This window comes from Sapajus apella, unplaced genomic scaffold, assembly GCF_009761245.1.
Source record: "Sapajus apella isolate SASKATOON/1434 unplaced genomic scaffold, GSC_monkey_1.0 scaffold3, whole genome shotgun sequence".
Taxonomy (NCBI): Eukaryota; Metazoa; Chordata; class Mammalia; order Primates; family Cebidae; genus Sapajus; species Sapajus apella.
Genome location: NW_022436943.1, coordinates 28,442,490 through 28,469,963, shown reverse-complemented (window position 1 = coordinate 28,469,963; position 27,474 = coordinate 28,442,490). Strand labels below are relative to the sequence as shown.

Genomic DNA, 27,474 nt, shown 5'->3' with positions numbered 1-27,474 from the left:
TGAAACTATAGGTCTCTATATATGACAGGTATACCACATAAGGTAGCAATTCATAGTATGAGATACAGAAATAGTAAAAGAAAGCTGAGTAAATAATAGACTATCTAGAAAATACACAATTGTTTTCAGACAACTATGTATCTACTCAAAATATTTTCATAGAAAGTCCTAGAAGACTAATTCTACATATTTTCTTATTTTTGCCATCTCTAAATGGTAATCATTATGTTATATCTAAAAATCCTGTATGAAATCTAACAAGACTGGGAGAAAACCTTAAGAAGAGATAACAAAAGGCTGGGCATGGTGGTTTATGCCTGTAATCCCAGCACTTTGTGGGGCCAAGGAGGGAAGGCCATTTGAGAACAGGAGTTCATGACCAGCCTGGGCACACAGCAAAATCCCATCTCTACAGAAATGAAAATTAAAAAAAAAAATTAGCCAGGCATAGTGGTGCACACCTATAGTCCTAGCTACTTGGGAGGCTGAGGCAGGAAGATTGCTTGAGCAAAGGAATTGAAGGCTGCAGTGTGCTATGATTGTATCATTGTACTACAGCCTGGGTGACAAAACAAGACCCCTGTCTTTTAAATTAAAAAAATAAAATAAAATAAAAATGAACAAAAGAGATCATTAGAATTTAAACATTAGGTGAACTCATACCAATCTTGGAATATGCCCCAAAAGAATAGTGTAAAGAGAATACTGTTGAAAGATGTAAAAATGAGAGAAATGACTATTCATCATATATCAAATCAGCAAAGCAACCAGCCAACCAGCCAACCAACCAACCAACCAACCAAATTTTTCCTAAATGGAATACATATGAGCCATGAAATACACAACTATGAAGTAATTTCTACTGATTTCTGAAATAGAAATTTATTTCCATTGGAGGAGGGAGGAAAGACACCTGGACTATTTATTTATTTGTTATTTATTGAGACAGGATCTCTCTGTTGCTGAGACTGGAATGCAATGGTGTGATCATGGCTCACTATACCCTTGACCCCCTGAGCTCAAGCCATCCTTCTGCCTCAGTCTTGGCATGTGCCACCACAGGGTAATTTCTTTTTAGTTTTTGTAAGGATGAAGTCTTGCTATGTTGCCTAGGGTGGTCTTGAACTGCTGGGCTCAAGTAATCCTCTTGCCTTGTCCTCCCAAAGTGCTAGGATTACATATGTGAGCCACCAATACCAGCCTGTCCTGGACTATTTAAAAATTTTTGTCAAAGAAGACTGTGATGAGCATATTGGTTATTGAATTATGTTAGAAGTACTATGTTGGAAGCTCCATTCCTACATAAACTTTCGCTGTAAACTTTCTTCACACCTGTAAAATTTCACTGTTTTATTATAATCAAATTTATTCATATACAAACTTTTACTGAGTCCCTACTATGTATGAAATATTCTAGATATTGGAAGGCAGAACAGTAAAAAGATGAGAGACATACTATACTCAACTAATCAACAATGATAGACTAAATATATACTTAAATAACTGTATTACAGGAAAGAAAATGAGTGCCACAAGAGAAACTATTATTTTAAAAGAATATTATATATAAGCTGTGAAGAAGAGAAGAGAAGGTGCATCATGGAAGAATTCACATGTGAGTTGAGTGGTGAAGGATGAGTAGGTACTTTACTCATAAAGAAACCAGAAGCCACATTTCAGGTAGAATAATCAAAGTGAACATACACACAAGGAACAAAGGCAAGATCCTGGAAGGAGAAGAGTCAAGGAGGAGTATAAAGGGTTGAAGTCAAGATATGGCTAAAAAATAAAGACTGGAATTGTTTCTTCCTTAAAATACTAAAGTCTCAGGCCAGGTGTTCTTGGATTTTTTTTTTTTCCACTTTTGTATCCTGAAGATTAGATCTCATTTTTCTGTATGGAGAACCAGAATTTGAAAATAAAGTCATACTATAGTACCACACTATACTAATGTCATGGCATCTAACAAAATAATATTCATGCATGAAAGTTCTTTCATTTCAAAATTTTTATTTTACTATATCTATAAAATTCAAAATTCTGTATGTTAAATTTGTATATCATGAGGGATAAACATGATTATGAGGGAATAACTGGTCAGAATATTGCATTTAGTTAAGAATAACAACTATAGATTAATTGTCCTTTTTTGCTTTTAAAAATAAATATTGAATATGATGGAAACTACAGTAGCAGTTTTTTCTACTATAATTATTTCATACGGTAGAATTCATTCCAATTTCATGATTTCTCTACTTTCATACTAAATTCATTTTACTCCTTAATGTACAATCAGTGGGAAAAATGTTAGGAATTAAATATGAAAAGAGCATAAAAATGCATTTTATCCCTGTAGCAGACAAGTTAATAGAAATGCTATTTACCTATAGATTAATCAATAGTGGTAATGCCATAAAACAAAAGTTGAATATATTAAAGATAAGGAACATTTTTAATGTATATAACTCTAAATTGCTATTTTATCTATAATAAAGTTAATTAATCAGTAAAAATTAATCTGTGCAGGCATCTCTGAATAAGGATAGAATAATCAGTTATCACAGAAATACAAATTAATAGAAGTTACTAACTGTATTACAAGGTAAAACTGTAAAAGTCTCTTAAAATTTATGTATGATATGGGAATAAATTTTAGGCTGTGGGGCTCATGCCTATAATCCCAGCATTCTGGGAGGCTTCAGTGGGAGGATCGCCTGTGGCTAGGAGTTCAAGACAAGCCTGGGTAGGTAACATAGCGAGACCTCATCTCTACTAATTTTTTTTTTTAAATTAGCCAGGGATGGTGGCATGTACTTGTATAGTTCCTTAGGAGACTGAGGTAGGAGGATTGTTTGAGCCCGGAAGATCAAGGTTGAAGTAAGCTGTGATGGCAACATGGAGAATGAGACTCTGTCTTAAAACTTTTTTTAAAAAAATTAACACTGATCTCCAATTTCATATCAAATTGACTAAGTGATGTGGTATCGAATTAGAAATACCATCAGTTAGTAGAAATGACTACCCCAAAAGTGTGGCAACACCAATAGCAAGGGGAACCCTTTCCACTACACAGAATGCAGTATCAACCTTTATCTTATCTTAACTAAAACCTAGTATTTCCTTAAACACGCTGTTTCCGCTGAACTTATCCTTCTTCCTAGGTTGTAATATTTCTGGCTAGTTGCTACTTTTTCTTGTCTATCTTCCCTTTTATTTGAAAGTTTAACTTTCTTTGCAGTTTATAACTGGCTATGCTAACTTATACCTCTGCCCCTCCTGACACCCAGCACCTTTTATTTCCTTTCTGGCATCTAATGGTGACTCCTTCATTTACTAAAGTCCTTGAGAGGTGGCTTAGACTTTTCTTCAATTCTCAATTTTAACACTATCCTAAAGGACTCAAATAATCATTACAAAAACCTAACCAACTGCCTCATAATCCCAAACTTACATAACTTCAATTACCTTCATATTTATTTTCTCTTCCATTACACTCTATTCACTCCAATGCTGCATTACAGAGTTTTTCAACTAATGGAATAGTGTCTACATAAAATCTTACATTTCAAAGACATATTCTCTTTCTCTCTTTTTTTTTTTTTTCTTGAGAAAGGGTCTCACTCTGTCATCCAGTTGGAGTGCAGTGTGTGATCTCAGCTCACTGCAGCCTTGACCTCACTGGTTTAAGGGATCCTCTGATCTCAGCCTCCCAAGTAGCTGAGACCACAGGTGTGTATCACCATGTCTGGCTAATTTTTGCATATTTTGTAAAGGCTGGTCTCAAACTCCTGGAGTCAAGCTATCTACCTGTCTTGGCCTCCAAAGTGCTGGGATTACAGGCATGAGCCATCTCACGGGCCTCAAAGACATATTACTAAAACCTCTTACCTCCCAGAACCCTATTTTTACTATATCATATAAATTTTCCAATTCTTGGATTTCATCTATTTTATTCTACTTCATCAGTTCCCATATGAACTTTTCTTCTTTCTCATTTAGCACTGACATTTACACAAGCACTCTCAGTTTCTTTCTACTGCTATTTTTCCAATAACTCCATCCATCAAAACTCCCACTTCTCAATAAACGCTATAGTGTGACTTAACTGTTTACTTTACCTGTCTCAACGCTACTGGGAAAGATCACACTGCTCTCTCATACTGGTGTCTCTTGAAACTGTCTCCAACCTGCAGAACTATTCATTAACCCTTTAATTTGTCCATGGTCAGCTACTTCTCATATTTTCTTCAGTGATTATTCCAAATCTTCAACCCCCCAACTCAACTTTTAAACTTATATTTTTACCTCTTATGTGATTAAGAAAATTAAGTCCATCAGGCAGTAATAACCAACTTCCCAACTCCTTATTGAAAACTTATCTATTTTCATATTTGTTTTTCCTTTGGTTAAAGCCAGTTTATCCAGCTATGTTTCTGATCCCATGTCCTCCTCCATCTTCAGGTTCTTACTCTAGTATATGTGCCTTCTCAGTCCTCTGTCTTCAGATCTCTTCAGACCATGTATGTGACCTATTCTCAAATTAGTCACTTGCAGGGATTTTATATAGTGACTGTGAAGTCATGAGTACACTTTAAGTTTACCACACATGGAAAATAACATGATGGCATATCAACATTTAACCTAGTAATTTTCCTAAATTTTTGAGACTAATGTATTTATTAATTGAGAATCTTCAATATGTAGACAGTTCACAGTTTTAGGCCAATGATTATATTTATGCCCAAAGAATAAATTTTGGACAGTAACAACAAAGAAAAAAAATCACCTTCTCTTGAGAATGAGGTCTGTGCTTTATTCATCTTCAGCACTCTGGAAATTTAAAAATATATGCAAGGATGAAAAAATATTAAAAAAGAGATGAATGAATATTTTAGGGAAAGGTGGCTCTGAAAAAGTATTAGAATAAAAGATGCCTGACAAACTAAACCCTAAATAAAATATTGTTTGCATATTATCACCACTAAAGTCATATTTACTGAAGAAGCAACACAGATTAGAGATTCTCCTTTCCCACTTTTTTTCAGAGACTTTCTTTTCAGCATTTAAAGAAAATATAATTCAAAGGTGATAAAATACAACCGTTTAAAGTATATGATTCAGTAGCTTTCAGAACATTCACAAAGTTGTGTGACTGTCACCACTGTCTATTTTGACAACATTTCATCATCCTAAAAAATGAACTTGATCTATTAGCAGTCACTCTCCAGTCTCCTTTCTCTTTGGCAACAATTAATCTGCTTTTACTTTTCTCTAAGGATTTTCCTATTCTGGACATTTCATATAAATGGAGTAATGCAATATATAGCCTTTTGTGCCTTTCTTCCTTTACTTAGCATAAATTTTGCAAGCTTCATCCATGGTGTAGTATGAATCAGTGGCTCAATCCTTTTTACAGTTGAATAATATTTCATTGTATGAATATACCATATTGTTTATCTATTTACCAATGCAGAGATCTTTTTCTCTCATGTTTTCACAAATTAACTCTTCAGAGAAACTGACTACTCTTATTTTATGCTATTATCCTAAAGAGCTTGTGATATGGTTTGGCTGTGTCCCCATCCAAACCTCATTTTGAATTGTAGCTCTCATAATTCCCACCTTCGTGGGAGGGGTTGGGTGGGATATAATTGAATCATGGGGGAGGGTTTTTCCAGTGCTGTTCTCATGATAGTGAATACATCTCATGAGATCTGATGGTTTTATAAAGGGTCTCTTGCCTGCTGCTATGCAGGATGTGCCTTGCTCCTCTTTCACCTTCTTCCATGATTGTGAGGCCTCCCCAGCCATGTGGAAATAAGAGCCAACTAAACCTCTTTTTCTTTACAAATTACCCAGTCTCGGACATTTCTTCATAGCAGTATGAAAATGGGCTGACTAATACAGCTTGGATTTATGAGTTTTTTTTTTAAGATAATAATTTCCTATTAAACTAATCTCCATGAGAGATAACATCTCAAATTATGGAAGAAGAAATGGGGTTACAGAGAAATAAACGTATTTCAGAGGCAATTAAGCATTAGAGTCAACAAGATGTGGTAAATGGAGGGAAGGAATTGTGTCAGTGGAGAAGAACTAGTAAAGAGTGATGCCCAGGTTTCTGGTTTGAGCAGTGCTGGGCCATGCACTGAGATTCAGTGTATAGAAAGAAGAAGGAGTAAGTTATTTATTTTGACTGCTGGTTTGGTGAGGGGTATAATGAATTTTATTTTACATACTGAGCTTAGTATGCCCCTGGGATGTACAGGAAGATGTCCAAAACCCAAATGGACAGTTCTTGCAGATAATTAGGAAGAAGACCTGGGATGGAAATATAGATTTGGAAGTTATCAATACATATATGCTACTTGAAGCCATGAAGCAGAATGCACTATCAGGATATATGTAGATAATGAAGAAAAGAGGGCCCAGGATGGGATCCTGGAAAATGTCAACATGGAGGACGTACAGAAAGCTCACAGAGAAGATAGGAGTGGCCAGAGAGATGTGTGAAGAACTAAGAGACAATCATAAAAGCCAAGAGGGCAAACAAAATGTTTCAAGAAGAGACTGGTAATGAGATCTAATTGTAAATAAAGTTTGCCTGATAGCCTGATAAACTATAAAAACTGCTAACTAAATTTAGCAGCATATATAATTTCAGTTATGTAACAAAAAGTTACATAACTCATAATTGTAATAAAATAGAAGTAGAAAAACAAACCCTCAAAAAGAAGGCACACAAGTGAGTAGATTTTAGGTACTCCTAACACATACAAAATAAAAGAAAGACAGAAAGGTAACTATATGAGATAATGGGTGTGTTAAGTTGCTTGACTAAAGTAAATGCTGTGTGAATGTGTGTGTGTATGTGTGTGTGTATCTCAAGCATATCAAAACATCATGTTTTACATGTTTAATGTGTACAATAAAAAACAGATGAAAGTGAAAAATGTCAATTATTATATCTAATATGGTAGTATTAATATAGTCCAAGAAGACCAAGCATGGTGGCTCACGTCTGTAATCCCAGCAGTTTGGGAGGCCGAGGTGGGGGGATCACTTGAGGTCAGGGGTTTGAGACCAGCCTGGCTAAAATGGTAAAACTCTGTCTCTACTAAAAATACAAAAATTAGCTAGGCATGGTGGTGCATGCCTGTAATCCCAGCTACTTGAGAGGCTGAGACAGGAAAATTGTTTGAACCTGGGAGACGGAAGGTGCAGTGAGCTGAGGTCATGCCACTGCACTCCAGTCTGGGCAATAGAGTGAGACCCCGTCTCAACATATATGTGTATGTATATATATATATAACATATATTAATATATATAATATGATATATATATATATATATTCAATTCCATGGAATATACATATATATATTTTCACAGTATATCTTTCTCTCTCTCCAAGAAATTGAATGGCATTTCTTGGCCATTGGTTTTGGGCATTTCACTTGAACTTGCTGACAGACTACATAAAAAAGAAAATACAATCGGCTACGTTATTTTCTTATCAGTAAGGCAGCTATACCAGTTCTTTAAGAGAGATAAAATCTTAAAGTTTTACTTAGACTATTCTAAAATGGATGAGTGGTAAAAGAAACAATATCAAAATGCTTGGATAGCTAATGTAAAAGTAATTCTATATGGCTATCACTGTTTAATAACTTTCCATGAGCCTCTTCTACTCAATATAGTAGAGGAGGTTCTAGCCATAAGTTAACCAACATAGTAGAGGAGATTCATTAGGCAAGAATAAGAAATAAAAGAGATTCAGATTGAAAAAGAGAAAGTAGCTGTGTCCCAGAGATTCTGGTACATCGTGTCTTTGTTCTTACTGGTTTCAAATAACTTATTTGTTTCTGCCTTAATTTCATTATTTACCCAGTAGTCATTCAAGAGCAGGTTGTTCAGTTTCCATGCAGTTGTGTGGTTTTAAGTGAGTTTCTTAATCCTGATTAAGAAATCAAATCCTGATTCTAATTTGATTGTACTGTGGTCTGAGAGACTATTATGATTTCCATTCTTTTGTATTTGCTGAGGAGTGTTTCACTTCCAATTATGTGGTCAATTTTAGAATAAATGCGATGTGGTACCTAGAAGAATGTATATTCTATTGATTTAGGGTGGAGAGTTCTGCAGATGTCTATTAGGTTGGTTTGGTCCAGAGTTGTTCAAGTTCTGAATATCCTTGTTAATTTTCTGTCTCATTGATCTGTCTAATATTGACAGTGGGTGTTAAAGTCTCCCACTATTATTGTGTGGGAGTCTAAGTCTCTTTGTAGCTCTCTAAGAACTTGTTTTATGAATCTGGGTGTTCCTGTATTGGATACATATATATGCATATGGAAATAAAAAAGAGCCCATATAGCCAAGACAATCCCAAGCAAAAGGAACAAAGCTGGAGACATCATGCTACCTGACTTCAAACTATACTACAAGGCTACAGTAACCAAAGTGGCATGGTACCAGTATCAAAACAGGTATGTGGACCAGTGGAACAGAACAAAGGCTTCAGAAATAATGCCACATATCTACAATCATGTGATCTTTGACAAACCTGGCAAAAACAAGCAGTGGGGAAAGGATTCCATGTTTAATAAATGGTGTTGGGAAAACTGGCTAGCTATATGCAGAAAACTGAAACTGGACCATTTCCTTACACCTTATACAAAAATTAACTCAAGATGGATTAAAGACTTAAACATAATACCTAAAACCATACAAACCCTAGAAGAAAACCTAGGCAATACCATTCAGGACATAGGCATGGGCAAAGACTTCATGACTAAAATAACAGAAGCAATGGCAACAAAACAAAAATTGGCAAATGGGATCTAATTAAACTAAAGAGCTTCTGCACAGCAAAATAAACTATCATCAGAGTGAACAGGCAACCTGCAGAATGGGAGAAAATTTTTGCAATCTATCCATCTGACAAAGGACTAAAATCTAGAATCTACAAAGAACGTAAACAAATTTACAAGAAAAAAACAACCTCATCAAAAGTGGGCGAAGGATATGAACATACACTTCTCAAAAGAAGACATTTATGCGGCCAACAAACATATGAAAAAAAGCTCATCATCACTGGTCATTAGAGAAATGCAAATCAAAACCACATTGAAATACCATCTCACGCCAGTTAGAATGACGATCATTAAAAAGTCAGAAAACAACGGATGCTAGAGAGAATGTGGAGAAATAGGAACGCTTTCACACTGTTGGTGGGAGTGTAAATTAGTTCAACCATGGTGAAGACAGTGTGGTCATTCCTCAAGGATCTAGAACTAGAAATACCATTTGACCCAGCAATCCCATTACTGGGTATATACCCAAGGGATTATAAATCATTCTATTATAAAGACACAAGCACATGTATGTTTATTGTGGCACTGTTCACAATAGCAAGGACTTGGAACCAACCCAAATGCCCGTCAATGATAGACTGAATAAAGAAAATGTGGCACATATACACCATGGAATACAATACAGCCATAAAAAGGATGAGTTCATGTCCTTTGCAGGGACATGGATGAAGCCAGAAACCATACTCAGCAAACTGACACAAGAACAGAAAACGAAACACTGCATGTTCTCACTCATAAGTGGGAGTTGAACAATGAGAACACATGGACACAGGGAGGGGAATATCACACATTGGGGCCTGTAGAGTGTGGGGGACTAGGAGAAAGACAGCATTAGGAGAAATACCTAATGTAGATGATGGGTTGATGGGTGCAGCAAACCACCAGGCCATGTGTATACCTATGTAACAAGCCTGCACATTTTGCACATGCATCCTAGAACTTCAAGTATAATTAAAAAGAAAGAAAAGAAAAGAAAAAAATCTTTAAATGCAGATAATATGATATCCTATGTAGAAAATTCTAAGGAATCAACAAAAAGCTATTAGAGCTAATAAATGAGTAAAGCAAAGTTGTAGGATACACGATCAACATAAAAAATTAATTGTATTTCTAAACACTAGCAATGAACAAAGAAAAATAAAAGTAATAAAACAATTCCATTTACAATAGCATCTAAGCAAAATACTTAGAATAAATTTAAAAAAAGAAGTATAAGATGTAAATACTGAAAACTACAAAACATCATTGCAAGAAAGTAAAGAAGTCATTTATAGTAGATCACACCCATAATCCCAGCCCCTTGGGAGGCTGGGGTGGGAGGATTGCTTGAGCCCAGGAGTTCAAAACCAGCCCAGGCAACATGGCCAAACCCTGATTCTACAAAAAAAGCAAAGAAAAAAAAAAATAGCTGGGTGTAGTGGCATGCCCCTGTAGTCACAACTATTCAGGAATCTGAGGTGGGAAAATCATCTGAGCCAGGGGGGACTGAGGCTGCAGTAGGCCATGATTGCACCACTGCACTTCAGCCTGAGTCACAGAGATCCTGTCTCAAAAAAAAAAAAAAAAGAAAGTAAAGAAAAAAATAAATGTTTTCTGCAGATCATATGGGGCAGAAAAAAATAAATAAATGGAACAACATTTCATGCTCATGGATTAGAAGACTTAACATTCTTATAACAGCAACAATCCTCAAATTGATCTAACTGAACACAGTCTCTATCAAAATCCCAGAAATTTTCCCTCCTGAATTGACAAGCTGATCTGAAATTTCCTTAGTAAATACAAGCAACCCAAAAGAGAGGAGGGATAGCATCTACACATTACTTGCATTATAATCACCTGTGGTGTTTTACAAATACAGAATCACAGCTTTAGGATTGATGTTCAAGTACTTCTAAAAAGTTCCCAGTTGAGTATTATGCACAAATATAAAACAGAGTAGAAGGTATTTGGGATTACAAGACTTTCATTGGTAATAAATAGAAGATAGCCTTAGCGATACGGAAGAAAAAACAACAAAAAAGAAAGCACAAGCCACAGGTAATACTTGGTGGAGGAGCATAGCCCATCATGCCCTTTGGGATGAGTTGGCACTAAAACACACTTTCAGAAAACAATAAATAAGCATGATCAATAGAATATTAAATACTGCCTGAAAACATCTGCCAAATAGTAAAAACTTATATTCAGTTGTTTGTTGTGACTAACCAGTGGTTAGTCACAGAACCAATTACCTCTTGAATTCATGATAATAAAGGCAAATCGTCAGTATAATAGGCAATGCTCACTTTCCTGTTTGCTGTGTACCATGTTCATCTAAGCTATGGAAAGGAGTGTGAATCATTGAAAGATCCATTCCTCTATTTAACAAGCTTAAAAGCCCAGATAGACAAAATGGATAAGTGTACATGACAGTTGGGATGACAATCCAGGTATTTTAGAGTCCTAATCACAACTATTTTCAAGAGACCTCTGCATCCCCTTTAAAATTCTATAACATAGGCATAAATAGGCTGTATATATAAAGTTATATCACATAGCTATATAATCTGTTTTCACACTAACTCTGATGTAGAATATGTTAACAGCAATGACTTTGGATAAATATTTCATTAACAATTACTCTGCTTGCCTTTCTAAAGATTATGAGATCTTTTGCTAGAAAATTGAAATGGTGTTAAGGTTTTTAAAACCAGTTATTCACGAAAATTTGAACTGATGCTATATTTTTCCTTAAAAATTCTCTATCTCAAAAACAGCAATTCTCTTAAAAAAGAGAAATGATAATTCTATAGCATTTATAGATATGCCTGAGTACTATAAGTGTATAGAGAAACAATTTCTTGATTTTTAATTTGAACACAGTTACCAATATTGTTGCTTTTGACAATACTATGCTTTTCAGTATTTGTTTTTTCTATCTTACATGGGAAATTACTTAAGATTGCCTCTTTCTGCACCAAATTATTTCGTCAAATATTCTTATGAATTTGTTGAGGCCATCCTGCTGACATTGTTTGGATATAGAACTATCCTCAAACATCCATCCACACATGGCTAAAAAATTGCATAACCTTCAGGCTTAGAAATTTTAACATGCTTAATTTCATTAAACTTTAAAAAATGTTTATTTTTGATATGTGTAAATATAGACAGCTAAGTATGAACATATTACTCATTAGTTAACTTAGGAAAAATATATTCAAACATTTAACAAATTATTTTTGAACTTACTTTTTGCTATTCATTTCTCCTTTTACATTCAGTAGACTTACTGTAATGTGACTTACTATAAAATGAACATAATCATGCAGTAAGATCTGTATTATACAATTAGATCTAATTAATGAAAATAGCAATTATAATGGATTTTGTTTATGGTAGTTACTGTGTTAATTAAAGTACTAGCATTGCTATAAATATTTAAATTCTGAAGTAAATTTTTTTTTTCCTTTATATTAGTTTGGTGCAAAAGTAGTTGCAGCTTTTGCCATTAAAAGTAATGGCATTAAAAGTAATGGCCATTAAAAGTAATGGCAAAAGCTGCAATTAGTTTTGCACCACCCTTAATAAAACTTAGATTCCAAGTGAAAAGTATAAAATGTCAGTCATGTACAGGTTGAGTATTCCCTAATTGAAAATCTGAAATACTAAATGTTCAAACTTGCTGAGTGCCACAATGAACAGTAACCTTTAAATCAAAACACCACATTGTAAGGAGAGACAAAAAGCCTGCCACTGTTTTTTTGTTGCTATTGCTTAACAGCTGATACAGGAATTCTGGTGATGCTACTATGCTGCTTAATTTCCTGAACACATTACCTTTTCACTGTATTAATAGTTTGTCACATTTTTTAATGTTAAGTACTTATGTGTTAATAAGTGCAAGAAAGTGACTACTTGTTGGGAGCATAGAAATTCAGAGTAAGAAATGGTGATGATACCAAACAACCACAGATTGTCCACATGAGTGACTGAGATAGATGTCTTTGCTTGCTCCTGATCATTCAATGCAAACAAGCTGTGTTTCACGCACAAAAATATTTTGTGTATAAGGTGTTTATGAAATATAAATGAATTTAGTGTTTACACTTGGGTCCTATCCTCAATATATCTCATTACATACATGCAAGTATTCCAAAATCTGAAAACATTCCAAGCTCTGAAACACTTCTTGTCCCAAGCATTTCAGATATGAAATATCCAACCGGTATTATAGAATAAGATTTTTCCAAGAACATAAGTTGTTATTAATGTTTAAACAGTCTATGATTGTGTTAATCAACTACCAAAACAAAATGATGCTTGGAATACTCAAACATATTTTCCCTCACAATAAAGACTGTTAGATTTATTCTAAGAAGTAAAGGCAAATCCAAGAGCCTGTGTTGCAATGATTAATGAGTGCTACCAACATTTTCTTATAAACAATTGCAGTTGATACTTCTTGCCACGTTCCAGGTATCTGTTTCCTACAGAGATCAACCTGGCCTCCTCTAGTTTATAGTTCTAGAAGAATTACACAGTTACTTAGTTAAGTGCAGGGCTTTGATGAACCACGTTTCTAGAATATACCATCTTTCCCTTTTCCTTGAAAAATAATGTGCTCTTTTTTTGAAGAAATGGTGAAGTGAGTTCTATTTAAAAATCAGAAATTTAAGGTTATAGTCTTCTCTGAATCTCTGCCCAGCAAGCCACGTATGCCAGTGTGGGTTCTGGGCTCCAGGCAAACACAAATGGGCTCATGTGTTCTCATCTATACAGTATGTAGAAAACACATTAGAGACTCATTCTTTTCTTTGCTCTTGGAAGAAAGAAACTCTCTGTCTCTTTCCAAGGACATCTTAGAAAGTTTTTCTCTGTGAATTAGTGATGAAATAATCTTATGCCCAAGAAATCAGAAAAAATGGTCATCTTTATTAGCAAACTAATGTAATTATCAAAGTTAAACACCAAAGACAGATTTGAAATTACTAATTTAGACTCAAATAATAAAATATGCCTCACTTAAGATTCATTTTTATGTTTAATGCCTGTTATAGAGAAACTTTCATAGAGCACAAATATAGTTAAATATATCTAAGATGAAAAGTGACATGACATTAGCTAAATCACTGAATTGTATACTCAATGGGTAGAGATCTATCCCAATTATCTGTCTCACTAACTGTAAGAAAATCAGAAGTTTAGATTGGGCTTAGATATAATGTTACAAAATCTTGCTTATAATTAGGAAGTGCTTTATTGAGCAGGCTTAACACAAAATCAAATTCTAAACTACTGGAAAACTCAATCCCTCCAAAATGTACATAATTTACAATTTTCAGCTCATAAAAATATAATTAGAACAACTTCATATCCTCAAGCAGAGGATAAAGTCTTACTGCACACTTGTGCTGATTTGACTGTATGTAATATATATAATGCTGTAAAGATAACTTCATACTTACTGGCTTGCTCTATGAAATTTAAATATAGTTGTTTTTATGCCATGCTACCTGTATTTCTTCCCTGCCTTTCTCCCTGTTCAAAGTTTCCTCTCTAGAAATTTATCTAATGGAATGACTTTAAGAAAGGCATAACCCCACATTTGCATTTTAATAAACCCTGAGGCATCTACTCTGTCTTTTCAGAGTATTAAAAAAAACACTGCCCCTGTTTTGTAATCTTCTGCAGGACTCAAGCTGCACTAGAACCTACTAGAAAACTAAGAAGAAGCAAGGGAACCAGAGCCAGAATAAACTCTACTGTTTGCTACCTATATTCTCACTCATTTTTGAAGTTTGTTTCTAGTTATAATATTTCTTATAAAATAAGTTCAATTTTTTCAGCCACTTCAGAAGTTCATTTTAAGGAATTTTGCCTTATTTTTGTCTAAAGCAGTCTTCAATATTGCTAAAGAATTTTTATGTTTCTCTTTTCAATGATCTTTATTAGACCTTACAGATAAAGAAGATACATAGTAATTCATGTTAAAAGATATACAGGGAAATTTACATTTGATTCAGCTATTCATAACAAACTGGAAACCAAATAAATCAGACTATCAGAGTTGGGGATACAAATTCAAGACTGTTTAATAAATCAATCTATTTGATAATAGTTTGCTAACATATTAACTAGTAATATGAGACACTAAATAGATAAAACACAAGAAAATAAAGCAAATGTAAATTACAAAATAATTTTTAGGAATAGTAAAAAAGACTACACTACTAATGGGAAATGCCTAAAAATAACATATTTTACCTGGAATCATCTTGTGAGAATCTCCTTTGCAAATCCTCTTTATTCCACTGTTCTTTTTCTTTCCCTTGCTCGGGTATATCTTGTGTTTTTTTCTCGTCTCCTGATTCTCTGTTTTTTTCCTTATTACACGTTTTGGAAATCTCTTTCCCTTTCTCATTCTCATTAATTCTTTCTTCCTTTACCTCTTCCTTCTCATGAACTATCTCTTCGTGCTTATCCCCTTCTTTCCCTCCCTCTTCTATTCCCTTTGGTCTTTTGAAAGCAACACAAATTGAAGGCATGCAAATAAACACACAAAAAAAAGAAAGTCAAGAAAAAACATACGAAATTAAACAGAAAGGTAACAAAAACTATCAAAACACAAGTAAAAATTGTATCTTTTAAAGATGGAAAACTTACTTCAGTGTATACTAGAGAAGCACTGTATAAGTAGCACTTAATTGTAATAGTTTTTAAATAGTATTTTCCTTTTACAAAATTGCATGAAAAAAGGTAAAAGCTGTGATCTCCCTATTATAAATTTTTAATCCAATAAGGGTAAAAGAAATTTAGCTTAGGCATCTATAAAATCTATAGGAAATGCAAATTATACTAACTTATATACTACATGTATAAATTTTCTTGAGAAGATGAGGACATTTTTATTCATATATAAAAATTTCAAGAGGAGGGGAAAGCATCCCACTGAAAAAGTAATATTCTTAAGTTTTCTAATAACAAAAGTACTATTTTTCATATTTCTTGGAACATTAAAAATTCGTCTCAGCCATCACTTTTACTTCAGTAAAGATATAATAAAGGTATAAATTTTTAAATTATAAAAATGAAAAAAGATATTTCCAGTGATTTAGTAAGCAAAATTATCAACAGTTCCATAAAAATGTCTTCTGTGTTAAGAAGTCTGAAATATGGATTAAAATATATTAAAAAGTAGTATGTACAGAAGTTAAGTTCTCCTTGTTTTAAAATATATATTAACCTTTTAGAAATAAAGAGTTTTACGTTCATCCAAGAAACATAAGGACCTAAATCATATTTAGAGAAATTTACTGTTGAAATCCCCTTACTCACCTGATTTTCTTGTTTCCTCTTGGCCGTTCTGATTGGACAGACATGTAGCTTGTGCTGCTGAAACGAGAAGCACTACTAGTCCTTGAAACCGCAGATATATCACTTACATCACTGTCCGAAGATTTAGTAGAAACATTATCTGCCCCTCTATGAGGATCCCATCCTGATCGATACTGTTAACACAGATTGACAAATACGCAGAAGTTGTCAGTATTACCACACAAAGCAATTATTAGCTTTCTCCTATTTCAGCACTTTAATTGTCCACAGAGGAAACTGCAAAACCCCACTCAGTTGCATATAAAACAAAAGTGAATGGCAATTATCCTAAAAGAAAAATTCAATTTATATGAAACCTTTGTTTTTAGCAAAGTAATTAGAATGTTTTTGCCACACCCCAATGAAGGCCATTAAAATAGTTTCGAAACAGCACTGGCCTCAGGAAAGAACATTTGGGTAAAATCTGGGAAATAAACTTTGGCTTAATATTAGGAAGTACAATTTTTTATTTTTTAATAAAATTTGAAAAAAAAAAACCCACGTACAATAAAGCTGCTGTTATAACTTTAAAAAAACCAATTCTAGTAGCCATCAATTAATCCATTATGCTTCACTGAAAACCTAGAGATAATATAAAATCTAATTATTAAACCATTAACTCTTTTTAGACGAGTCAAGAAAAAAGAGAAAGTTTAATTTCAGAGTGGTTGCTGGACTTTGATGAATCCTAGAAATACTAGAAAAAGTCATTATTATTTACAATAGTTCAAACTTCCTGGAATTAAAATAATCAGATAGTTAACTGGCACAGCCAGGGTTGCAGAGTATTCTGGGGTTTTCAAATATTCTGGTAAATTAAAAACCATTATAAATGCTTTATGTTAATGACCTATTCTCATAAAATACATTTAATGTAAAAACTAATGCAAAAAATTTAACTTTATTTTGGCAACAAAAAATCATTTGCTAAGAGTCCTCTTGTTAAGATGTAAAAAGGACAAACCTTGGTGTCTGGAAACCTAGAGTAAGAAAAACTCTCACCAGTTGAATAAATTTGAGCAAATCATTTAATCTGTAAAAGGCTTCTTTTTAAAAAATCAATAATATCTTTTTCTGCAAGGCTGATTTGAAAATTAGAACTAAGACATATGTGTTATCTGGCATAATGTAAGTGAATGTAGTATGTGTTATTCCTGCATTACTACAACTTGGTCATACAACAGTATTCTTGCTATAAACATCAAATATGACTATTATTGGGTTAAGAGATTATTTGCTAATTGATTTTTATTTGTTTAGATGCACTTCAATCCTAATGCTGAAACATTCTTATTTAGTTAATTTTGCAAAGGAGAATTTTCTAATCACAGATACTAGCAAATTTCAAAAAGCCTTAGAAAGATGATTATTTTATATCAACTACTTGCTATGTTTTAAAGAATAATTACCTAAACAATCCTCCATGAATAACAATTCATTGCAAATATTAAATAGACATAAACATTTTGGCCAAGAGAAACTGAGTGGCAACAGGGCATAGTTTAAACAATAGATCCGATACAAGTGACCTGTTGCTTTTTTTCCAAAACCTCTCAGTATCTAGCTATCCATTTTTAAGTTAATAATTGACTCTTCTTCAAATGTAAAGTAAAGGAATTATTTCTAAGGCTCCATAAAATTTTAGTCAAATCCATTAACCTAGCAACATATATTCACTTTAGGTGAGAATTAGCCTTTCTTAGTCCATTTTAACTTTCTATTTTGTTAGATAAACTCTCAATTGTCAAAAAGCATATAATTAAATTCTTGTAAAAATTGCTGCCTTTTCCCAGGAAATATCTATTTAAATAGAACGACAGGGTTGGATTTTAAAAGGAACATTATCAATTTACAGTGGATTTATTCAAAGATAATTTAGATAATAATATTATTTTTCAAATAAAGTCATTTTAAAATACCAAATATTTTACCTTAAATGGCAATGTTTAAAGCCATTGCCCAGAATAGCATTTAAATGAAGGGTATCAACATTATCTATGTTATATCTGTCTATATAATATACACAATATGCACACTATATAATAATATAGTGTATACTATATAATATAATAAATGATCTATATGTACACTATATAATAATATGGTATATACTATATAATAAATGATCTATATGTACACTATATAATAATATAGTGTATACTATATAATAAATGATCTATATATGTTTTCACAAAATGTATTTAAATTAAATTTGATCTCAAGGTAAGGCATATATGAAAGGCTTTCATTTTATTTATATGTTTTTTGGGGCATTTATTGATACAAAAATCAAAGTTTTAAGAAATTTTTCAAAGCTATAAAATTGTTCGATAGATATACTGCATATAGGGAACTTTGTCTGATTCTTATAATTTATAATACAAAAGAAAAGCCATCTGCTATTCTTTCTTTTAAAGTAATTTATTATCAAATATGAAAGCAGTTTTGATAATATATTTCTCATTTATTCTTGATCATGGGATTATTACATCATCTAAAATCAAATGGAAAACTGTAAGTTTTAACTCTAGCAGTAGTAACGGCAATAATGTAATCATTAAGAGCCAATGCTCTGGAGTTGGACTGAATCATTGGTTTGAATTCTGGCTATGTGAATTATTAGGTTTGTGATCTTGGATCAATTGCTTCTATGAGTCTCAGTTTGCATCTGTTAAAACGTGAATAATAATTTTGCCTATCTCCAAGGCTTGCTGCAAGGATTAAACATGATAATGCGTGTAAGGCACTTAGCACAATATCTGACACATGACAAGTGATGACAAATGATGACAATGATAATGATGATGATAATGATTAAATAGTAGCCAAATACTGGCTTATATAAATTTCAGGAATATTTTTGACTAAAGAATATTAAGTAGGAATACTTAACAATAAATATATTAAGACCGTACTACAAAAACATAATTATTTTTACATAGATCCAAGAGATCTGTTTCAGAAAAATATTAAACCCAACTTTACCACTTACTCCTAGTATGTCCTCAGACTCCACCTTCCCCATTTGGCCAGGTTCATCCATATCTCATCACCTAATAGGGAAATACTGATTCCCAACTGCAGGAGGAAGAATATCTTTATCTCAGCAGGAAATATATGACACTTCTTGGCTGACACAGGGCATGCCTCATTTTTAATATTTGTCTTAGAACCTTATCCTGATATCCAAAGCCACCTGGTACTCTTGTATCCCATGCTTTCCTGATTGGTTTCTGTCCGATTTGCTTTTCTTTCATTTCTGAAACCTAACTGCTGACCTGACTTTCAATTTAAGTAGTTAGGATTTTGATTTTGTCTACTCTATTCTTTGTCTTTTTAGGTCTGTCATGATATCTAGTCTTGTTGCTATGATTCATAATTGCACAAAGGCTAGAATAAGGCTTTCATTTTTAAATTTTTAAAACACAGGTTAGCATGGTGTGCATTGTTCATATCTTTATCGGAAGACTTCTCAAATCATCCAGTTTGCTGAGCTAAAATTTTAGATATGCAAAATTTAAGGAAAAATAAGATTCTCCATACTGTAGTTTTCTGCCTTTTTTCACAGCATTAAAATAGCATAAAGGTTTTATGCCTTTTATTCACACACAACCCAATGACAAGAGATAGTGTGTGTATAATTCATCACATATGACCTCCTGTCATAAGGCTTCTGTGTGTATATATATGTGTATGTGTGCATATATATGTAAATGTGCTCATGTTTAATTTTCAAATCTCCTATTAGACTACAAACTCCTAAAGGCCAGCACAGTATCTTCCTCATCTTTGTGTGTCTCTTAGCACCTAAGAGTCAAATATTTAACTTAATTAATTTAAACTCTCAGGTTTAGCTTTCTTACCAGAAAGATAAGGATAAACTCCATTTTAAGAATTTTTGAGAAAAATATATTCAAAATAATATATTCAAAATACATAATAGTATGCTTAGCAAATAGCAAAGGCTTATTTCCAATGCTTAAAGCAGAAGGTCATAAATAGAAGGACACTGAATGGAATAGTTTGAGTAAAGAAAGAAGAGAAATTAGCTAAAGGCTCTAGTCTAATGATGATTCTGCTATCTACTCAAGACTTGCACCAGGTATATTTCTCTACTGACTTCTAAACAACTGAGCATGCTTACCATTGGGATTAGCTCAGGTTTCCATTACAAATAGACATATACTTTTAAAAATGAGAAATCTGGACAGTGAGAAAGAATATGAAAAATACTTTTTATAAATAAAATTTCAGAAGAATACATTTTGAACATATTTAGAGTATAACATATTCACATATACAACTCAACCCCCACCCCCAGAAATCCAAGTACTAAATGACTTAATACTAGAGTCAACACTTAAAATGGATAAATGTAGTTTTGCTTTTCCTAAAATATGACAGACAGAAGTTATATACTTCACAATGAGAGAGAAGCAGCTGAATCATTATTATACCAAGGTAATGAGCTATAAATGTGAATAAATAAATATATTTATTTGGGAAATGACTGGTGTTAACTTGGCACTATATGATACATAATGTTTTAAATAATTAGCATGTATTAGAATACAGTTAATAGATGAACAATGAATGGTCTGTTAACCATTCTCTTTAATGGAACAAAAACAAAGAAGATTTACTGCCTAGGATATCATGATCTCAGCTGGAAACTGTGCTTCGATTAGAGATGATTAAAATCTTGGAAGAGAGTAAGGAAGTTTTTCTGAACAACACTTTAATGTTTTGTACATTACTATTAAGAAGATCATGAACTAGAAAAATTTACAGGAAATGATTATTCTTCAGGATGTTCCAGACTCTTAGAGTTCCTAAATGGCCTGGAAAAGTTAAGGTTCTTTCTATATATCTAACATTAGTGGAAAGTAACAGCATCTGCAGAGTTCTATTGAAAAGAAGGCTATTATTGAAGTGTTAAAATGGTACACTTAAAAGAATTAAAATTTCTAAAATCAGTTTCACTTTCTCCAGTTCTCATTTGAAGTTCTTAGGTTAGGCAATTTTCTAGTATGATTTCTCTAAAGCACCTCAAGAACTCTGGTTGTTTGATCTTCAGACAAAAGATGGGGGTTAGGATTATGAATTTCCTTAACTATCACTTGTCTTCAATTTTATAAATCTCACCAGATAACTACAATTTATTGTATAAAACACTAATCAAAAAATTAATTATTGCAAAATACTGGACAATATAGAATCCCAATTTTGAAGAAAAATAAGTCTTATGCTATCAAGAAGTACTTGGATACCTGAATATCATATTCAGGAAGGAAATGCTGAGTTATTCAAAAGATAGCGGGGAAAAACACTAAGGCAGATAAAAGTTAGGCTGAAGTTCTGGGCAGGGCTCTTGGTATCAGTCTTTGGGAGGCAGAGGAAAAACAGGGCAGAGGGAATTCCTGCACTTCAGTCAATTAAATAACCATGTTCATTTTCATTGTCTTGTTTTTATTTTATATCATAATTTAAAGAAAATAGTTGTTGCTCTTTAACAGTAACACAATTGCAGGTACTTTTTCTTTGATGAGCTACTTACAGATGATGTTTTTCTCTGTCCTACCCAAGGCTCTTTATTAGTGCCTGATATGAATGCTGAATTGCATAAAAAATGTATTTGTCAGAGATAATTCTGTTTAGCTATGACTTCTAAAGAGGATATTGTGTGATAATGGTCTAAACTTGGGAGGGAGCGGGCAGAGAGAAAAGGCTGCAGAGACTTGAGGACTTAAATTTAAGATTTAGTCTTGTAAACAATATTCTGCAAATGAAACCCCAGCTTCAAAGATTTCTGATAGCTGTGAAGCTCAAAGGGAAGGAGTCCACGGTAAAGCTGAGCCTAATGAACATCATGCCTCAGTCTGTGAAGGAGACCAGGATATAAAGTTTTCACTGGAGACTGAGGCATTGAATTTTCTTTCTTGATAGTCTTCAGGCCTAATGGCATCTTCAGTTTGGTATAGTAATTAAACTAGCTACAATTGTTACTGGTATACCCTGTGAAATGTACTGTTGTAAATAATGTATGTGGATAATTTTATTTAATTCCCACAAACCTTATGAGGTGGCCTTTGTGATAGCTGAAGTCAGAAGGAAGTACAGTTAGGTAGGATGAGCCATGCTCAACACCCTCTCCATAAAATAGGTCTAGACATCCTCTAAGGCACAGTTTAAGATGGCACCTCCTTTGTGAAGTCTTCCTTAACTCCTTCAAAGAGAATTAATCACTGCCTCAAATGTTCCTCAACTACTTTACTCATGCCTTTATTATAATTTTATCATGTCATATTATGTGTACTTCTCCCTTGTCCATCCATCCACGTATCAATCATCTATCTATCCATCTATTTGCAATCTACCCACCCCCGCTAGATTATAAACTCCCAGAGGATAATGACTTTTGTTGATTTTAGTAATCTTATTATCTATATCTGGGCCTGGCACTTAGAAGGAACTCAATGAATGTTTAATGATCGAAATGATTGGAATGATTTAGCTTTATCTGGGCCATATACTGAAGTATTTTTCCATTATTAAGTATCAAATCACAGTATAAGATATTGGATTGATAGCTGTATAGAGTTTAGCCACCTAATCATTTCACTCTCTTTGGTGAATATAGGCAGTGGTGTTACAGTAAATGTTTAACAACTAGCTTTCTGGGGGAAAACATGCCAATTTATTGAGTTTTCTGATTTCTGTAATACAAATACTCCCATTATGGCTGATTTCAAGTTACCAAGTGGTCACTGAACAAACAGTTGGGCATACCACTGATTGTGGGGTTTAGGAATACAGGCTTTGTTTATAGGGCTCACTAAGACCCCTTAGGAGACAATGAGTAAGGGACAATAAATATTTACTATGTATCAAGACCTGTGATTTCATTTAAAGCTCACATTGAACCTGTGAAGAAGGCATTTTCTCCATTCTATAGATGTAGAAACAGACTAATCCAGTGAAGTCTTCGAAACATGAAACAGCAAGAACAGCTTAAGGTAAAAAGCTGCAGTTAAAAAAAGGGTAGCCATTAGCATGTATGCAAAGACTTACTAACAAACCAGCTGTCGCTTGATGTGAAGGAAATTTGTGAGGTGAATAATTTTTCCTGGAGAATTTATAGAGGAAGAATTACTGCCAGTAGTCAATTATGACTTTCCCCAAGGCTTGGCTTTGTGGGAACTCAATGTCCATTAGTAATCAGCTTCTCCTTGAGAAACAACCTTAATTTATTTCTATCGATTTCTCAGTTTTTAGAGATACAAATGCCAGTGCTGCAATGAAACCCCAGGTTTAGAGATCTTAGGTAGCTGCAAAGCGTTTGCTTTTGCCCTCAACAAATGAATTTACCATGCTCTTCAAGAGAATTGACAATTCTTAACCCATTCTATCATGTACCAAAACAGTTCTCAAAAAAACCCACCAGAACAAAAACCTCCAATAACATCCTAATTTACCAGTCAGTGGTATCTTTTTAATTTTCTTCCTTCCCCTCTCTTCTTGAAAATTTCCCATAATGGCTTCTTAGATAATGTCACTCATGGTTCTACTCTACGTCCCTGACTATAAGTTTTAAATCTCCTTTCTCAGCTTTGTTTTCCCTAACCTGGTTTTAAATTATATTTTCTCAAAGTTTCCATCTTTACCCCTTCTTTTAACTATAATATATTATACCAGGATGATATAATCCATTATCTACCCATTTTAAATATCAAGTAATGACTAATAAAATTCTTATTCTCACCTCTCCCAAACTTCAGACCTAGATGCTGACAGGACATCTCCTGTATATTGTTTTGTAGGCACATGAAATTCAATGTAGCCCAAACCAAATGTATTCTTTCACCCCATACCAGCTCTACTTGTATCTCTTATGTTCCCTGCACTATAGGTTCAATATCCAACTAAAACCTAGAAAAGTTGTGAATTATCTTTGGCTCCTCCTTTCCCAGTAACCTCCATTCTAATCAGTCAATAAATACTACTTATCATTTAATGGAAATAAATATCTAAATATTTAGTTATCCGGGGGTTATGAATGGGTCCTTGGTCTTTCCTTTTGGTAACTAAAGTATTTAATACCTATTTATTTGTGGCAGTTTTGCTGAATGCCTACTAAATATTCCCTTTCCCCCTTTGGTTTTATTAAAAGAATCCATAGTGATTTTACTAAAAACAAAACAAAACAACTTCGTTTTCTACGTTGTATCTAAGATATGAATATATGAATGTGACCTCTGAAATACAAGCAGGAATCTGAGGGTGGGGTTTGGGGAGAGCTACTACATTTCTGATTACAGTGAGCTGACACAGCTGGCATGACAATATGACTTTCCCTCTTCTTTTTTCTTTCTTATTGGAGTTCAAACCTGAGCCTACAGCTACAGTGGCCATTCTGTGATTATGGGAATGGATGTTTTAATTATATAAGATAAATAACGAAAGGAGAATAGGAAGACAGAGTGCTCAGGTCTTAAGTAATAGCACCAGACCTAGGCTGTTTGGATTTCTTGTTGTGTGAAGTAACATTCCTAGTTTATTCAGATAATTTTGTCAGGTGTTTTGCTATAAACAGCTGAGTGCAAACAGGACTGTTATACTTTCCGGAATGCAAACTCTTCCTGGTCTGTGTCAGAAAAAAAATTCTGACTTTATAGTATAAACATATTCTGTAAGCAACAATATTGATGAAAATCGTAACAGTTGTCTAAGTTTGATGATAAGAGGCAGTATACCATAATGACCAAGGGATTAAGAGTTGAAAGATATGGGAGCATAACTGCTTTTCTACTTACTAGGAGCTACACAATCTTAGGCAAGTTTTTTCTTTAAGTCTGCTTCTAGATCCATATTGTGGACATAATATCTTCTTAATAGGACCAATATGAGCTTTAAATGAGATCACAGGTCTTGACACATAGTAAATATTTACCATCATAATAATTAGGCATAGTCCATGATGAAATGAAAGAAGCTGTAGATTATGATACTAAACTTACACCATCATTAAGCCATAAGCTCAAAAATTTTACCTTGACTTGAAAAAAACATGAATATGACTATGAATACTTTATAAATAGGTTCCTAATTGCATGTCTCACAAAAAAACAAACAAAAAATAAAAGAGCATTGTCCTTTGACACTAGATTGGTTTATTTATTTAGAGTAGGATAATAGCAAATCCACCTTGGAAATTCAGGTTTATTCATTCTTGAAATTGTTCTACTTGAGTTAGGTTTTTTGTTTCATTTTGTTCTGTTTGTTTTTGTTTTGTTTTGTTTTGTTTTTTTAGACAGAGTCTCACTCAGTTGCCCAGGCTGGAGTGCAGTGACACAATCTTGGCTCACTGCTACCTCCATCTCGCAGGTCAAGCCATTCTCCTGCCTCAGCCTCCCGAGTAGTTGGAATTATAGATGCCCACCACCATGCCTGGTAATTTTTGTATTTTTAGTAGACATGGGGTTTCACCACATTGGGCAGGCTGGTCTTGAATTCCTGACTTCAAGTGATCTGCCTGCTTTGCCCTCCCAAAGTGCTAGGGTTACAGGTGTGAGCCACCATGCCTGGCCCAAGTTAGATTTTATAATTATGTTTACACTTGATACTAAGGAAAGTTAAACTGAGGATGGTGACAATTAATCACCATAACACTAATAATAATTACAATTTAAATACTTTTTATGATTTACAAACAACTTTCAAATATCTTATATATAGTTTTCTTTTTCACATCTGATAAAACAGCTTTTTAACATTTTATAGATAATATGTAACATAACATTAACACTTAGCTATGTATTGATTTAGATGTAACCATATAAGTAATTTTTTTCAATAGCTTTAGATTTATTTGTCAACCCTTTATTATTCAGTAATAGCTAAAGCTCATGTCATCTGAAATATCTGCCTCAGTCAAGAAGTGTTCTCAAAGTTCATTTTTCTCAGACCCTTACATATGTTAATAATAATATTCTGGTACACACATACAATTTCATGTCTATCCAAGCCCCAGAGGGTGGAACAAAATGCCTGCTGCTAATCTAAACAAATGTTCCCAGTTTAAAGCACTTATGTTATTGTTATGACTAAATGCTTCTCCAAGCCCTCAGATCAGAAACCCATAAGATCTAGCTAGAATTAAGAAAAGTCATAAAGAAACTCTCACTAGCCATAAGAATTCCTGGCACTTGGCCCTTTGTGACCATCTTTAAACATTATATGGCTTATTTATATGATTTTTATGAATGTTTAAAGACTTTATATAATTGGATATAGGGTATAGATATTACAGATATCATGTGGCAAGCTAGCATCCCAAAAGCTGTAACAGAAATAAGACATGAGAACATAGCAGTAGGACCAATGCCCTGGGAATCTGAAGCAGGCAGAAACACAACAAAAATATATGAGTTGGAGATAGGAACTAAAGTTGCCTTTCAATTATTAGTATTTTAGAAGGCAATAGCATAGCATAACTCAAGGTACTTGTGTTGAATAGAATCAGGGCTAAATAATAGCTTGAATAACTATGTAACGTTATTCCTAAAGGGGCCTGAGAATTGCTCTGATCTATCAAACTCAGGGATAGGGCAAATATAGTTACATTCTTTAGAAATCTGAAGAGGTCTACTACTCTTGTTCCCTGTGTAAGAAGACAGAGCAGTATCAACTGGGCTTACTGAAAGATCATTTGGGATGGAGCCAACAGTCAAAGCAAGGACAAAGACTGACAATTACTTCTTGCTGATGACTATTACAATAGCCTCCTAATGGGACTCCTTGTCTGTAATATCCTTTTCAAATGCATCTTATCATTAGAGTTATCTTCTAAAAGCACAAATTTGTTCATATCAGCAACTTCCTTGAAAATCTTCAAAACCAATCATTCAATATGGGTTGTATAAAATATAGAAAAATAATATAAAAGATAAATAATATAAATATTAAAATATTAAAAGAATATAGATATATAAATTTTAACATATATAGGTGTGAAAAATGTAGGCATTTAAAATATCAAAATACTATATAATAATATAAACATAAAATTTAAAATGTAGAACATTCTATATTTTTAACTGAGAGATTCAAATTTCTCCACAATCTTGTCCCAGCCAACTTTTCCAGTCTTTTCTCCTAATACATATCCCCATTTGTTGTATATTTCCACACTAAAGAACTCTTAGCTGTTTGTTAAACATGGCTTGTGCTCACGTAACTCTATAA

General features: G+C 33.4%; 1 protein-coding gene and 1 long non-coding RNA gene across 51 annotated transcripts in view; one reads left to right on the top strand and one right to left on the bottom strand.

The window, feature by feature from the left end:
* The window catches only part of RIMS2 (regulating synaptic membrane exocytosis 2), a 692,961-nt gene that overhangs the window by 141,396 nt on the left and 524,091 nt on the right, over positions 1 to 27,474 (bottom strand). For 19 of the 50 annotated variants that reach the window (XM_032245837.1, XM_032245921.1, XM_032245944.1 and 16 more), the window contains 2 exons: positions 16,192 to 16,364; positions 15,121 to 15,372 (listed from right to left, as the gene is read on the bottom strand). The exons of 19 other annotated variants lie outside the window; for them this stretch is intronic. In XM_032245837.1, coding sequence (XP_032101728.1) covers positions 15,121 to 15,372; positions 16,192 to 16,364 — 425 coding nt within the window. The remainder of the gene's footprint in view (positions 1 to 15,120; positions 15,373 to 16,191; positions 16,365 to 27,474) is intronic. 12 more of the 50 variants (XM_032246171.1, XM_032245967.1, XM_032245981.1 and 9 more) reach the window with 1 other exon arrangement.
* Positions 3,025 to 10,544, top strand: LOC116528800. Its single transcript, XR_004259209.1, has 3 exons — positions 3,025 to 3,161; positions 6,947 to 6,954; positions 10,532 to 10,544. It is a non-coding gene; the product is annotated as an uncharacterized LOC116528800 (long non-coding RNA).